The sequence below is a fragment of the Arachis hypogaea genome, chromosome 6 (assembly GCF_003086295.3).
Source record: "Arachis hypogaea cultivar Tifrunner chromosome 6, arahy.Tifrunner.gnm2.J5K5, whole genome shotgun sequence".
In the NCBI taxonomy this organism is placed as follows: Eukaryota; Viridiplantae; Streptophyta; class Magnoliopsida; order Fabales; family Fabaceae; genus Arachis; species Arachis hypogaea.
In genome coordinates this window covers 80592084-80608665 of record NC_092041.1, presented here as the reverse complement: position 1 = coordinate 80608665, position 16582 = coordinate 80592084, and the positions used below count along the sequence as shown (strand labels likewise).

At 40.7% G+C, this 16582-nt stretch overlaps 1 protein-coding gene across 1 annotated transcript; it reads right to left on the bottom strand.

Moving 5' to 3' along the window:
• Positions 1 to 1301: 1301 nt before the first annotated feature.
• Positions 1302 to 3450, bottom strand: LOC112805651 (uncharacterized). The gene is made up of 4 exons (XM_025848003.1): positions 3258 to 3450; positions 2579 to 2970; positions 2236 to 2481; positions 1302 to 1880 (listed from the first exon to the last, which is right to left on the bottom strand). Exons 1-4 carry the CDS (start codon positions 3448 to 3450, stop codon positions 1302 to 1304), a joined length of 1410 nt encoding a protein of 469 aa, XP_025703788.1.
• Between the last annotated feature and the right edge of the window lie 13132 nt (positions 3451 to 16582).

The following is a 16582-nucleotide window of genomic DNA, read 5'->3' as shown; positions in this document are numbered from 1 at the left end:
GAGCTTTCTAGAAATATATAATAGTCCATACTTTATTCGAGATTAGATGACGTAAACTGGCGCTCAATGCCAGTTCCATGCTGCATTCTGGAGTCAAATGCCAGAAACACGTCACGAACCAGAGTTGAACGCCAAAAACACGTGACAACTTGGCGTTCAACTCCAAAAGAAGCCTCTGCACGTGTAAAGCTCAAGCTCAACCTAAGCACACACCAAGTGGGCCCCGGAAGTGGATTTCTGCATCAATTACTTACTTCTGTAAACCCTAGTAGCTAGTCTAGTATAAATAGGACATTTTATTATTATATTAGACATCTTTTTGACAATATAGTCTTTGACCACATCTTTGGACGTTTAGTTCTTAGACCATGGGGACTGGCTATTCGGCCATGCCTGGACCATCACTTATGTATTTTCAACGGTGGAGTTTCTACACACCATAGATTAAGGGTGTGGAGCTCTGCTGTTCCTCGAGTTTCAATGCAATTACTACAATTTTCTATTCAATTCAGTTTATTCCTGTTCTAAGATATTCGTTGCACTTAACCATGATGAATGTGATGATCCGTGACACTCATCATCATTCTCACCTATGAACGCGTGACTGACAACCACTTCCGTTCTACCTTAGACCGGGCGCATATCTCTTGGATTCCTTAATCAGAATCTTCGTGGTATAAGCTAGAATTGATGGCGGTATTCATGAGAATCCGGAAAGTCTAAACCTTGTCTGTGGTATTCCGAGTAGGATTCAGGGATTGAATGACTGTGACGAGCTTCAAACTCGCAATTGTTGGGCGTGATGACAAGCACAAAAGAATCAATGGATTCTATTCTGACATGATCGAGAACCGACAGATGATTACGCGTGCCGTGACAGAGCATTTGGACCTTTTTCACTGAGAGGATGGGATGTAGCCATTGACAACGGTGATGCCCTACATACAGCTTGCCATGGAAAGGAGTAAGAAGGATTGAAAGTATGAAAGCAGTATGTTGCAGAGATCCAAAAGGAACACAGCATCTTCATACGCCTATCTGAAATTTCTACCGATAATCTACATAAGTATTTTTATCTTTATTTTATGTTTATTTATTATTATTATTCGAAAACTCCATAACCAGTTATTCTTCGCCTAACTGAGATCTACAAGATGACCATAGCTTGCTTCATACCAACAATCTCCGTGGGATCGACCCTTACTCACGTAAGGTTTATTACTTGGAAGACCTGGGGCACTTGCTAGTTAGTTGTGCGGAGTTGTGAAGAAAATGCTGAGTTAGTAAATGCGCATACCAAGTTAAATGCTATTATTAGATATCACAATTTCATGCACCACTTCATCATCTTCTTTTCCCCCCATATCATATGAGTCTCTTGGCTTCAAATGTACGACAACACTCCAATCTTTATTCACTTCATCATTGACAAAATACACCATTCGAGCTTGTGAGGCTTCAATATATGGATCATCCTCCTCTTGGTCACCAATGTGTATTACTCGTGAGAAATTAACAGAAGTAAAATCCCAACTATCCTTTATACAGCCCCGTTCTCTAGTGGTGTCAGCCCATTTACATTTGAATAAAGTAACCCGAAATCGACTATTGTAATTTAGTTCTATAATATCTTCTAATTTTCCATGATATGACAAATTAGCATTCTTAACATTAGCATCACTAGTGCTAGCAACACAAGGAGTTGAAGACATTAAGAAAACTCCACTATTCTGTGTCTTTAACCCATTGTATCGATTAGTAGTTTGAAAGGAGAATCCATTGATACTAAATGTAGAAAACCTCTTGGCATATCGTGATGAACCCCTTGCTAAGTATCTCAAATCCTCATGCATAGAATTCATAATGTCTGGGTTCATAAGCTATTATGATAGAACAACATATTAGTTATTATATCCACAGATACTGCTCAATATTAGCAAAAAATGATCACTTTTCTATTTACCTACGTAGGAAACCAAGTAACAAAATCTTTATTGGCTCTTTTTTCTATCTCTACTTTTGAAGGCCTTCTACCTTTAGATCGTCTTTGTACAAAATCTTTGAAGTCACTATCAGATATGAAAGTTTAACTCTAACTAAACAACTATTTTCAAGTAAATAAAAAATATGTACGCAAATCCTTAAGTTCTTGCTCAATGAACGGTTTGACATATGGACAATTTAGAACCACATAGCGATGTGCTTGTTTTTTTCCATAGGTGACAACTCAAATACTGTGAAAGCTCCCTTAGAGTTACCCATTTGTGGAAAAAGCGAATAAACATGTGTACTGTAATTACCATCCGGACGATCATCAACACGTGGTGGCCTATCAAATATTGTCTCAATCCCTTTTAAGTATCGAGAGCAAAATGTAAGAGCTTCTTCAGCCACGTATCCCTCAGCTATAGAACCTTCTGATTTAGCTTTGTTTCGTACATAGGACTTCAAATGTCCTAAATACCTAGTTTGTATAATTGGCTTTTGTAAGCAAGATATAATTAAGTGACAGGTTAAATGAACAATGATTGAAAAGAGATATTTACCTCTCAATAGGATACATCTACCTATAGGGTACTGGTCCTCCAAGTTTTGCTTCATCAACTTGAAGACAGGTTAAATGAACCATGATTGTAAAGAAAGAAGGAGGGAACAACATTTCTAAATGACAAAGGGTAAGTATTATTTGAGGTTGAAGCTTCTCAAGTTTTATAAGACTTAAGCTTTTAGAGCACAACTGTTGAAAGAATGAAGACAACTCTATTAGCACTGTAGTAACATTATCTGGTAGCACATTACGTATGGAAATGTGTAATAGTTGCTGCATAAGGACGTGGCAATCATGGCTCTTCAATCCAGGGAACTTTCTTTGCTTCAGGTCAACACACCGTGAAATATTACTCGAGAGACCATCTGGTACTCTAATATTCTTTATAGTAAGCAAGAATACATCTTTCATGGAATTTGACACTGTGAACAAAGATGGATGATATCACCCATTTTCATCTGGCCATAAATCTTTCCTTATACCCATTTCTTTAAGATCCTTATGAGTTTTGAGATTATCCTTTTACCCTCCGGTCTCATTGAGCAAAGTGTATAACATATCGTCGCAAACATTCTTTTCAATGTGCATAACATCTAAATTATGGCGTAATAAGTTAGACTCCCAATAAGGAAGATAAAAAATATGCTTTTCTTCCTCCACATCCCCGATTCATCATCTTCTTCAACAACTATTTGTCGTGTCTTCTTACCTTTACTTACATGTAGTTCCTTCCCAGATGAAACATTGATGCCTTCAAGTTGTTCCAATATTTCTGACCCTGTTAGTACTGCTGAGGTATCCCTCAACTCAACTTTTCCATTGAATTTTGCACGACTTAGCCTAAACTTATGAGCCATTTCTAAGAAACGGCGATGCCCCGAAAAAACACCATTTGCCACCATGGTTTAATCTATATGAATCAGTGTTGAAGTTACATGTGGGACAAGCATATTTACTGTGTACGTTCCACCCAGATAAGTTACCAAGGACTAGAAAATCACTAATTGTCAACATTAATGCTGCTCACAATGTAAACATGTCATTCTTGAACCTATCTAAGGTTTGAACACCATCATGCCACAACTCTTTTAACTCTTTGATAAGAGGTTGTAAGTATACATCTATGTTGTTCCCCGGCATTTTCTCTCCGGAAATAATCATTGACAAGATAAGTGATGTTGGCTTCATGCACTCCCATGGAGGTTGTTCCGAGGGTTACCTAAAACTATAGGTCGATCTCGGACGAGATCTTCTATACTGATTGGAGATGACGGGTCCGGCTTTTGCGTGGCAGTCGGAGCTGTCGTGTCCGACTTGTTGGACTGGCAATGCTGTTGATCCTTTGACACCAGAGGGTGGTGGTACCTGTAAGGGAGTCTGATGCTTAAGTTAGCAAGGGTATTAAGCAAGTTTTTTGTAGAATCAGAGTATGAGTTATACATGGGTGCTCTAGTGTATTTATAATAGTGTAGAATGATCTTTCTGGAGATAAAATAGTTATCTTATCTTATCTTTGAGTGAAGTCATCTTATCTTTAAGGGAACCCCCTTATCTCTATAGGCTTTGCGCTGCCTTTGGATTTGGGTCGTGTTCCTCTGTTTGGGCCCTTTTTGGACTCTCCTGGTGATTTGGTCGAGCTCTTTGGAGAAGAGGTCGGATAGTTTGGACCTGAAGAGGTCGGTTGGTGTTGTTTAAACATCCCGGGTCGGACAGTTCGACCCAGGGTATAAACAGTGCCCCTGCTCGAGCGTGGTCTTCCTTTTGAGGTTGAGTCCTTAGTTTTAGGACTTCAATCCTTCTCTGGTGAAGACGAACTCGAGTATTTGTCGACTTTTTCTTTGTAGAGTTTCCCTTTGAATGCGGAACGTTTCCTTTCTTTTAATTTTTGAAACAGGCGTTCCTTTGTTCTTTTGAAACATGCGTCTCTCTGCCTTGGGAACGTGCAAGGGTTTAATTACCCATTAATTCTTCCTTTTGTTGTTTTTCCCCTTTCCTTATTTCATTTTGAATTACACCCAAAGCTTTCTCTTTTCTGTTTCTCTTTGTTTGCTGTAATTTCCCCCCTTTTCTCTTTCATTATTTCTGTCGTTGCCTGAACCTTCTTCACGCTTCCCTTTGTAGCATCATTGGTGATTGATGGGGCTTCTTTTGCTCGAAAGGCATTTCTGATTTTTGCCTCTTTCAACTTTATCGGCGCTTCCTCCTATTTTAGGTTAGTTCTTCTTTTTGTACTTCTTTCGTCGTTCTTCCTTCATGCTTACATTGTTTCATTCTTAGTAAAGTTTTGATCTTATTTGGAAAGTTCGATCCTTTTTGTATGGTGGTGCATCTACTTGTTACTGCTCTGGGAGTATCTTAATATTTGAAATGGTCCTTCTGCATTTAGGGTTTCTGCGTGCTGTTATTGCTTTCTGGCTTGTGTTTTCCGATATGAACTGTATGTTGTTATTGAGTCTTTTGCTTTTTTGAAAGATTGCTCCTTTTTATGACTCTCGCCATGTTGGTAGTTTTCTTGGGATGATAATGATTTTCTGGTGGCTGATTTTCTTCTCGTGTATTTACTTGGTTGGGAGAGGATTGTTTTTTCTTTGTTGAGAGTTTTGTTGGGGTGTAGCCTTTATAGATTTTTCCTAAGTCCTTACTTTATCTCTGCCTTCAAAGGATGCCCCTGGGCTTTGGTGTGTGTCTTGGGGTCTTCCTTTTTGCTATTTTGTATTTGTTCTGAGTCATGTTTTGTCTGAGCTATTTTGATTTTGCCTGAGTTGTTAGTAATCCATTCTCTTTTTCTTGTTGTAGGACTAGTTGGCCATGTCTTCTCGCAAAAATATTGTTGAGACATCTTCTAAAGTTCTTGAGGGGATGTCCGACAGGTTGGACTCCCTTGTGTTGATGTGTGTTTCTGTGGTAAATGCTGAGTTTTGTACGGAGCTTAGAAAACACCATCGACTCTGTAAGAATAGAGATCAAAAAAAGAACTATGAATTGATAGCGCCTGATTCTGATGTGAGGGTTTGCTTTCCTGCTTTGACCCCGAGGGAACGCCCCTTCTTTTATGCTTATGATTACTTTTTCAGCCAGTTGAATATTATTTTCCTTTCACTTCCTTTGAGACCAACTTGTTGTGGTCGTGTAACGTAGCTCCATCCCAACTCCATCCGAACTCCTAAGGTTTTATTAAGATTTTTCAGTTACTTTGCCAAGAGCTGGACGTCACACCTTCTCAGACTCTCTTTCTTTATCTTTTTGTTTTGACTAAGCCCAGGATTTCCTCAAAAAAGAAAGCCTCTTGGATTTCCTTCCGATCTACCCAGGGGCACAAAGTCTTTGCTATGTATGACGAGTCCTTTAGGGACTTTAAGAATTACTTTTTTAAGGTCTGAGCTATTGAGGGAGCTCGACCATTATTCCTAGAAGCGAATAATGAGCCTGCCTTCCCCTTATGTTGGCAAAAGAACGTTGTGGTGTCTCGATACACGTGGGAGATGCTTGACGAGGTCGAGCAGGCTTTTGTAAATGTTTTAGAAGATATCTAGGGAAAACCTCCCCATATTGACACCAAGATGTTTTTGGGGACCCCTCCCTAATCCGAATTGTGTTGAGTATTGGCCGACTTATTTTGCTCTGTTTTTACTTTGCTTCCCTCTCTTTCCAGTTTGTAACCTGCTTCTATAGTTGATTTTGTTTTTCAAAGATGGCTAAGAATAATAACTCCATGAAAGCCTTTAAAAACACGAGGAAGGCTACTGCGGCCCAAAACATCTCGGCCAGAGTGATTGGGGATGGGTCTTCTCATGTTTCTCAAAAACTGCCTGTGCTGAGCTCTCCTGGACCGAGGATGATGATTCCTACCCCTCGGGTTCATGTGCTAGATCCTCCCCAGGCTTCTGCTGCTACCTCTTCTCCTACAGCCGTTCCTCCTTCAAAAAGACCTCGGACTATTGAGCCCTTTAATCTAGATGCTCCTTATTTTGATGTTGTTGGGTTTGTCGACCAGCAGATTGCTCCTTATTGTGTTATGCCTACTGACGACATCTCTCTTCTTCGTCATTTAGATTTTATTACTCGGAGCAGTGTCAAGATGGCTTATATGGGAGCAGCTTTATATCGGACCGCCCAAGATCTTCCTATCCATGTGACAAAGGCTTTTATGGAGGAGGCCAAGTCGGAGTTCGACCGGATCAAGGGTTTGAAGGAGGAGCTCGAGGTGAAAGTGACCAACCTGGAAAAGGAGTTGGAGGGTGAAAAAACTAGAGCTATTGCTTTGGTGGCCTCTGCAAAGTTGGCTGAGGATACAGTGTTGAAGCATAAGGAGAGCTATTTCATCACTTATAGGGAGATGATGGGTCTTAGGGAGAGTTTGGAGTCTGTCTGAGCTGATTATGCCGAACTTCAAGGTCATCTTGTAGGCAGTGTCAATGCTGCTTATGAGAATTTAAAGGAGCAGGTTCGAGTTCTTGCGCCCGAGATTGACCTTACTCTTTTTAGCTTAGTCAACATCGTAAAAGATGGTAAAATTGTCCCTGATGACCCTGATGATGATGACGATGTCGAGCATCCTCCCATGCCTGCTGTCAAAGTCTCTATTGCCCCTGCTTCCTCAGCTCCGACAGCTGAAGTTGGTCAGCCTGAGTCTGATCTTGACGTCCATATCCTGAACCGGGATAATGGGACGGTAGATGTTGTATCCCTTCAGACTCGTCCTCCTTCACCCCGTGATGCAGCTACTGGAAAGTCTTTGGATTCTCTATGATTATTTCTGGTACTTTTGTGTATCGCCTGACCTGTGGGCTTTGAACTCTTTCTTGTAATTTGTAGTCTTGGCTTCTAGATACTTTGGTTGCTTTTCTGTTAGCAACTTTATTTTGGAAAAAACAAAGTAGTTTCTCAAGCTCTTGGGGTTGACTTCAGGTGGCCTCTTGGGTCTTTGTTTATTATAGCAGTTTGGTTCCTGCCTGTTGATTGCTCGCTTAGTATTTAGGCTTTTTCAAGGCGTTGAAATACTATTTTCTGACCTCTTTTGATTGCCTTTATGCTTTCATACTTGTAGCTTTAATTCTTTTGGGTCATGGCTTTCTGGGTCCGACTTGAAGTTCCTTATAGCGCATGCTTTCTGTTTGGCTGACTCTTTCGCCTCAATCTGCTCCTTTTTAAGTTATTTTAGTAATCCATTTTGTTTGGATCTTTGTCGAATCTCTCTTATGGATTACCTTGTAGAACTTTCGTAGGTTTGTTGGGGGCCGACTTCATCATGTCGGTCTCTTCTAAGTTATTTCTAGTAATCCATTTTGGATCTTTGTTAGATTTCTTTTATGGATTACTTTGTATAACTTTTGCTTGTGGGAAGCCGACTTCATCATGTCGGTCTCTTGTAAGTTATTCCTAGAAATCCATTTTGGATCTTTGTCAAATCTCTTTTATGGATTACTTTTATAACTTTGGCTTGTGGGAGGCCGACTTCATCATGTCGGTCCCTTCGAAGTTATTTCTTGTAATCCATTTTAGATCTTTGTCAGATCTCTTTTATGGATTACTTTTATAACTTTGGCTTGTGGGAGGCCGACTTCATCAGGTCGGTCCCTTCGAAGTTATTTCTAGTAATCTTCTTTTTTAGGGCTAGCCAGGCCTTTTTCTAGGGATTTACTTTTTATAACTTTGTTATGCTCGACTGGCCTGACTTCTTCATGTCGATCCGTCTTTTAAGTTATTTTTTAGCAACCTACTTTTATTAAGACCTCATCAGGTCCTTTCCTATGGGTCACTTTTGATAACTTCTTGCATTTAATCTGTTTTGTCGCTTTTCATCTTTGCCCATTTTGTAGAAATTGGGTTTGATCCTCGCTTGGTCGACCTTTGATGAATTCAGTTTTCATCTTTGTTGGTCTTTATCATGATCGGGCAGTGAATTTAGTTTTCACTTTTACCGATCTGTAGCTTTATAATTGGGCAATGCAATTTTGCGTTTCAGATTAATGCGTCTTGATAAAGGATTTGTAGAAAATCTGAAAAAAACTTTATTCGAAAAGAAAATAGGCAAATATATAGATGTGGGAGTTTTACCCCTCTAAGTTCATGGATCTTGGCTTGGTGCCTTGTTAAAAAACCTTTTTAAGGAAAAAGAGTGCACCTTATCCTAAGATCCTTTATTACCTCCTAGCTGTAGTACCTCCTTAAGTTGCAGGTGTGCCATGACCTTGGGAGCTCTCGCCCTTCGAGTTCGGATAGCTTGTAGTAGCCTCTTCTGAGTACTTCTATGACTCGGTAGGGTCCCTTCCAGTTTGCTGCCAGCTTTCTTTCTCCAGGTTGAGTTGTTCCCATGTCATTTCGGATTAGGACGAGGTCGTTCTTAGCAAAACCTCACGGCACTACCTTTTGATTGTATCTTGAAGCCATTCGACGTTTTAATGCCTCTTCCCTGATCCGAGCTCTTTCTCGATTTTTTGGAAGTAGGTCAAGTTCTTCCCTTCGAAGTTGGGAGTTGGCCTCTTCACTGTAGTGGATCACTCTGGGTGATCCTTCTTCGACCTCCACTGGGATCATTGCCTCCATTCCATAAGCTAATCGGAAAGGTGATTCCTTTATGGTGGAGTGTGAAGTTATCTGATATGCCCATAGGACTTGCGGGAGCTCTTCAGCCCAGGCTCCCTTTGCATCCTGTAATTTCCATTTTAAAACGGCTAATATGACTTTGTTAGCAGCTTCTGCTTGCCCGTTGGCCTGGGGGTGTTCTACGGATGTGAATTGGTGTTTTATGTTCAGATCAGCCACCAATTTTCTGAATCCTACATTTGTAAATTGAGTGCCATTGTCTGTGGTGATGGAGTATGGAACCCCAAACCTTGTGACAATGTTTCTAGATAGGAATTTTTGACTTCTTTGAGCAGTGGCGTTAGCTAGGGGTTCCACCTCAATCCATTTTGTGAAATAGTCTACCCCCACGATGAGAAATTTGACTTGTCCGGATCCTTGAGGGAAAGGACCGAGAAGGTCGAGTCCTCATTTTGTGAATGGCCAAGGTGAGCTTACGCTGATAAGCTCCTCTGGTGGGGCGATGTGAAAGTTGGCATGTTTCTAACATAACGGGCATGTCTTTACGAATTCTGTTGCTTCTTTTTGTATAGTCGGCCAGTAGAATCCGGCCTAGAGTAATTTTTTGGTAAGAGCCTGTGCTCCGAGATGGTTACCACAGATGCCACTATGTACTTCTTCTAAGACTTCCTTTGTGTTAGAAGTCGGCACACATTTTAACAGTGGTGTTGAAATTCCTCTCTTGTATAGAGTATTGTTTATGATGGTGTAGTATTGTGCCTCCCGTTTTAACCTCTTTGCCTCCCTCTTATCTGTAGGGAGTGTTTCTATTTTGAGGTAGTTAATTATGGAAGTCATCCATCCTTGATCCAGACCTATTATGGCTAGGACTTTTTCTTCTTCCGAGATTGATGGGTTCTGAAATATTTCCTGGATGAGGCTTCTATTGTTGCCCCCTGATTTGGTGCTGGCTAGTTTTGAGAGTGCATCAGATCGAGCATTTTGTTCCCGAGGTATGTGGCAGACCTCATATTCCCCGAGTTGTCCGAGTTGTTCCCTGGTTTTATCCAAGTACTCTTTCATTGTGGGATCCTTGGCTTGATAGTTCCCTGTTATTTGTGAGGTGACTACTTGTGGTCGCTGAAGATGATAAGCTTTTGAGCTCCAACCTCCTTAGCCAGCTTCAAACCAGCTAGTAGTGCCTCATATTTAGCCTAGTTGTTTAAAGCAGGGAACCCAAATTTGAGGGAAAGCTCGATTTGGGTTCCCTGATCGCTTCTATTATCACGCCTGTGCCACTTTCGGTTTCATTTGAAGAACCGTCTACGTAGAGATTCCATTTTGTAGGGATTTTTAGGGTGTCCGTAAACTCTGCAATGAAGTCGGCCAGATACTATAATTTGATGGCTGTCCGAGCTTCATACTAAAGGTCGAATTCGGACAACTCGACTGCCCATTGCAAGATTCTCCCTGCTAAGTCTGTTTTTTGTAAAATGCCTTTTATGGGCTGGTTGGTCCGAACCCAGATGGTGTGGGCTTAGAAATATAGGCAAAGTCGTCGAGATGTTAGTATGAGAGTATAAGCGAATTTTTCTATTTTTTGATAGTTCAGTTCGGACCCTTGTAGTGCCTTGCTGATCAAGTATCTAGGTTGTTGTCCACTGTCATCTTCTCGGACCAATACTGAGGCTACTGCCCGATTTCCCACTGCGAGGTACAATATAAGTGGTTCTCCTTCCAATGGCTGAGTTAGAATAGGTGGTTGTCCTAGGAATTTTTTGAAATCTTGGAAGGCCTGCTCACACTTCATCGTCCATTCAAACCTCTTTCCCTTCCTTAGAGTGGCGTAGAAGGAAAGAGATCTTATTGCCGATTCAGCTAGAAATCTAGACAAGGCTGCCAATCTTCCATTGAGTTGTTGTACCTCTTTGACACAAGTCGGGCTCTTCATGTCGAGTATGGCCCGTCATTTATCCAAATTTTCCTCAATTCCTCTTTGTGTGAGCATAAAACCCAAGAATTTGCCAGCTTCTACTGCGAAAGTACATTTTGCAGGGTTAAGTCGCATGCCATGCCTTCTTATAGTGTCAAATACTTGGGTGAGATCGGACAATAACGACTCTTCACTTTGTGTCTTTATTAACATGTTGTCCACGTAAACTTCCATGACTTTCCCGATGTGGTCTGCGAAGACCTTATTCATTAATCTTTGATAAGTGGCTCCTGCATTTTTGAGTCCGAATGGCATGGCGATGTAGCAGTAGTTTTCTTTCGGGGTTAAGAATGAGGTTTTCTCTTGATCAGGTGGGTACATCCGAATTTGATTGTATCCCGAATAGGCGTCCATAAACGAGAGGTATTTGTATCTGGAGGAGGCGTCCACCAGAGCGTCGATACTTGGGAGTGGATAAAGATCTTTTGGGCAGGCTTTGTTGAGATCAGTGTAGTCGGTGCACATGCGCCACTTCCCATTTGATTTTTTCACCAAGACGATGTTAGCTAGCCATAGTGGGTACTTGACTTCTCTTATGAATCCTGCCTCCAGTAGAGCTTGCACCTTCTCTTCCACAGCTTGGGATCGTTCTGGTCTGAGCTTTCTACGTCTCTACTGTACTGGCCGAGATCCTAGGTAGACTGCCAGCTTGTGGCATATTAACTTAGGGTCTATGCCCGGCATGTCTGCGGCCTTCCAAGCAAAGAGGTCGACATTGCTTTGTAAGAACTGTTTAAGGGACTCCTTTTTGTCCCCTTTTAGGATTGTGCCAATAGTGGTCATTTTATCTGGAGTATCTCCGATTTGAACTTTTTGGTTTCACCTTCAGGTTGTGGACGAAGTTCTTCCTGTCCTCAAACTCTCCCGAGCTCAATGGCGTGGATTTCTTCTCTTTTGCCTCTGAGATTCAGACTTTTGTTGTAGCAGCGGTGTGCTGTCTTCTGGTCTGCTCTTACTGTTGCGATTCCTTCTGTGGTCGGGAACTTCATGCATAGATGCGGAGTCGAGACTACTGCGCTAAGCTGATTTAGCGTTGTCCGACCTATCAGGGCATTGTAGGATGTACCTACGTCAACCACGATGTAGTCTATGTTGAGTGTCCTTGACCGATTTCCTTTTCCAAAGGTGGTGTGCAGGGAGATATATCCAAGTGGTTGGATTGGAGCGTCTCCCAGCCCGAATAGGCTATTTGGATATACTTTGAGCTCTTTTTCCTCTAGGCCGAGTTTGTCAAAGGCCATTTTTAACAGAATGTCCGTCGAGCTTCCCTGGTCTACCAACGTGCGGTGGAGATTAGCATTGGCTAACATGATAGTGATGACCATGGGATCGTCATGTCCTGAGATGATACCAGCTGCGTCTTCTTTAGTGAAGGTGATAGTAGGGAGTTTGGGTGCTCCTTCTCCTTCTTTGACGTGATATATCTCCTTCAGATGTCTTTTGCGAGATGATTTGGAGACTCCCCCTCCTGCAAATCCTCCATCTATCATGTGGACGTGTCTCTCCAAGGTGCGAGGTGGTCGTTCAGTTCGTCCAACCTCTTCTTCTCTTCTTCTTTTTCTTGGCTCATCTGATTTGTTGGCTAAGTACCGATATAGTCTTCCCGTTCTTACCAATTTTCTATGATATTCTTTAAATCGAAGCATTCGTTGGTGGGATGTCCGTAGAGTCGATGGTATTCATAGTACTCTGTCCGATCTCCCCTCCCTTCTTGCTTTTGAGTGGGTGAGGTGGAGGTATCTTTTCTGTGTGGCATACTTCTTGATAGACATCTACGAGAGACACCCGGAGAGGGGTGTAATTGCGATATTTTTTTATCCTTTCGCCATGTTGGTCTTCTTTTTTCTTGGATTCTTTATCCTTATCCTGGGAAGAATAGGAGAGTCCGAATTTTGAGGTCTCTCCTAATCGGGAGTTTTTCTCCATGTTGATGTACTTTTCTGCTCGTTCTTGTACCTCATTTAGAGATGTGGGATGTTTTTTCGATATGGAGTGACTAAAAGGTCCTTCTCGTAGGCCATTGATGAGGCCCATAATGGCTGCTTCTGTTGGTAGATTTTGTATGTCCAAACATGCTTTGTTGAATCTTTCCATGTAGCTATGAAGACTTTCCTGATCTCCTTGTTTGATCCCTAGTAGACTTGGGGGTGTTTAGTTTTGTCCTTCTTGATAGAGAATCTGGCTAGAAACTTTTTTGCTAGGTCGTCAAAGCTTGAGATGGACCTGGGGGGGCAGGTTGTCAAACCATTTAATCACCGTTTTTGTCAGAATGGTTGGGAAGGCTTTGCACTGAGTTCCATCTGAGGCGTCGGTAAGATACATTCTACTTCGAAGTTGCTGAGAGGATGGTTGGGATCTGTCGTGCCATCGTACAAGGTCATGTCGAGAGGTTTGAAGTCTTTTGGGATTTTGGCCTTCATGATCTCGTTGGTGAATGGGTCTTGGTCTTTGCGGGAGCTATCCTCTTGGTTGGATCGGGTAGTTTTAGCTTTGAGATCGGCTTCGATCTTCAGGAGCTTGTCCTCTAATTCGCAGCGTCGCCTAGCTTCTCTTCGTAAGTCTCTCTCGGCTTCCCGCTTGTACTCGACCTCTTTTTCAAGTTGTTTTAGGCGATCCTAAAGTGCCTCCATGGCTCCTGTGCTTGGGGAGTTCTTGTCTTTGTTAGGTTGAGAAGTGTCATCTAGTGTAACCTCCGCATTCTTATGTGGCGTTCGGTTCTCTAAATCAGAGTTGTGGTTGTTGTCAAGGTTATCCGCCATGATGATGGGATGACTTCCAGGTTCCCCGACAACGGCGCCAATGTTCCGAGGGTTACCTGAAACTGTAGGTCGATCTCGGACGAGATCTTCTGTACTGATCGGAAATGACGGGTCCAGCTTGTGCGTGGCGGCCGGAACTATCGTGTCCGACTTGTTGGACTGGCAATGCTGCTGATCCTTTGTCACCGGAGGGTGGTGGTACCTGCAAGGGACTCCGATGCTTAAGTTAGCAAGGGTATTAAGCAGATTTTATGTAGAATCAGAGTATGAGTTATACCTAGGTGCTCCAGTGTATTTATAATAGTGTGGAATGATCTTTCTGGAGATAAGATAGTTATCTTATCTTATCTTTGAGTGAAGTCATCTTATCTTGAAGGGAACTGCCCTTATCTCTATAGGCTTTGCACTGCCTTTGGATTTGGGTCGTGTTCCTCTGTTTGGACCCTTTTTGGGCTCTCCTGGTGATTTGGCCGAGCTCTTTGGAGAAGAGGTCGGATAGTTCGGACCTGAAGAGGTCGGTTGGTGTTGTTTAAACATCCCGGGTCGGACAGTTCAACCCAGGGTATGAACAGAGGTCGATTGGATGGAATAAGCACTACTGGCCAAACGCTATAGTTTGTATGCATAGCTCCAAAGGGGTTGAATCCATCAGTTGCGAGACCAAGATGTACATTTCAAGGATCTTCGGCAAACCTATCATGAAGTAAATTGAATATCTTCCAAGCTTCAGAATCCCGCAGATGCCTCATCTTTGAATCTTTCTTTTCTACCGAAGCATGCCATTGCATTGATTCAGCAGTCTTAGAACACATAAATAATCGTTGAAGTCTCAGTTTTAGTGAAAAGTATCGCAATATCTTTGTCGGTTTCTTCTTTTTAGCATCGGTCCATTTAGATGTCTTGCATCTTTTGCATTCTTGCAAATCTTCATCTTCCCCCCAATATAACATGCAGTCATTAGGGCAAGCTGGTATCTTGGTATAATTAAGCCCTAGTTTGTTTATGGTTTTCTTGGCCTCATAGAATGTATTTGAAATCTTGGCATTTTCAAAAGCATCTTTTATTAACTTGAGGATTTCGGTCATGGCTTTGTCGCTTATTCTGTATAAGCACTTTATGTGATACAGACTAATCAAGAAAGACAGTTTTGAATACTTTGTGCACCCTTCATACAATGGTTCATTACCATCTTCCAACTTATAAAATTCTACATTTTTTCCACTATGCTCTTCATCTCCATCTCCATCTTCTGTATTGCCTCCATCTCCATCTCCATCTCCATCTTCATTCAAGTCAGATCCAGCGACTCCAAACGCGTCATTGAGCATTGTTACCATTGGATACTGAGATGTCGAATCATCTTGTACAATATGACTAGTTTGATGAACTTGTGACTCAACTCTAACTGCTTCTTCATCATGCCAATACCAAACTTTGTAGTTTTCTAGAAATGGCTTGACTATTAAATGTTCAAAAATTTCCTCTCTTGTTTTCCACTTGCGAAAACCACACACCGGACAAGGGCATTTAATCTGCTGACCCGCGAGAGACTGATGCTCAAAAGCAAAATCCAAAAACTTGTTTAAACTATCTTTATAATCATGCGTGGTTCGTGGTATTCCAATCCATTACTTGTCGATTGACATGACTAAGAGAGACTACAAATAGGGATTTTAAAAAATCTATTCATTAAAAGTCTATATATATTCTAAATGTAAGAAAATTATTTTTGTATGTGCAAATTAGATATTAAACAAATACTTAAATATTATTTTAAAAGAAACTATAAAAAAAATTATAATTACCTCTTTCAATGATAATTTTGTGGCTGTAATAGTGACTTTGTGAATTTTTCCTTCTCAAGTAGTTGTATATATGTAAATTAATTTTTTTCTATAAGATAAAAAGAGACAAAAAATAAAGAGAGCAAATATATTATTCTCGTATTATATTAAAAAATTCACAATAATTATAAAAAAAAGACAGAGCAAAGCAACAACAATAAAAAAAATTATCCTATCCAATCAAAAGCCAAACTAGTGTTCTTTTTATATATAGAGGCAACAAGTGTTGTAAGAACTTACATCTTAGAAAATGACAAATAAAAGTGAACAAAATAAAATCAATTACCATACATTAAATAACAATATTATTATAAAAACTATTTGAAAAACCATCTATCAAGTACTATTAATAGGTACCACTATTAGTTACATTTTTTAAAATTTCATTATCACTAATTTTACTTCATTAAGCATACATTTTTTGTACAAGTTAATAATCAACCTTGCAAAAAGAGTAATTGCAAAATAATGAATCCGATTATAGCAAAGTGGGATGGTAACTAACGTAGTACTAATACAAAAAAGGCAAAGCCTAATAGTAGTACTATTGTAGAACAAAAATTATAGAATAGCTGTGAGAATGGTCCCCAGTCCAGCATATTACTTTATCAACCAATCAAACAAGAAATTAAAAACAAAAAGAAAAAGAAAAAGAAAAGAAATCAATGCACTCAAACTGCCCAACTAAAATGGAGAAATTATTGTTGTTAATATATATAAAGTTTGATTAAATACACCTGCAGGGACAACTGTCGCGTGGCTTTTGTGAGAGAGAAAGCGTGGGGGAAAATGATCTTCGCCTAGATTTAAAAACAAAAAAGAAAGCAAAACATGCTTTGACTCTACCTAAACCATCCAAACAAAGATTCAATCTTGAAACAAGGAATAATCCTACACCAATTCTGAATACAAA

Coding starts and splice junctions, on each gene's coding strand:
- LOC112805651 (XM_025848003.1), bottom strand. CDS start 3,450: ATGGTGGCAAATGGTGTTTTTTCGGGGCATCGCCGTTTCTTAGAAATG. Junction 2,971..3,257: donor GGAACTACATGTAAGTAAAG/GTAAGAAGACAC, acceptor CTTTGTTCACAG/TGTCAAATTCCATGAAAGAT. Junction 1,881..2,235: donor ACTCTAAGGGAGCTTTCACA/GTATTTGAGTTG, acceptor CTATCATAATAG/CTTATGAACCCAGACATTAT.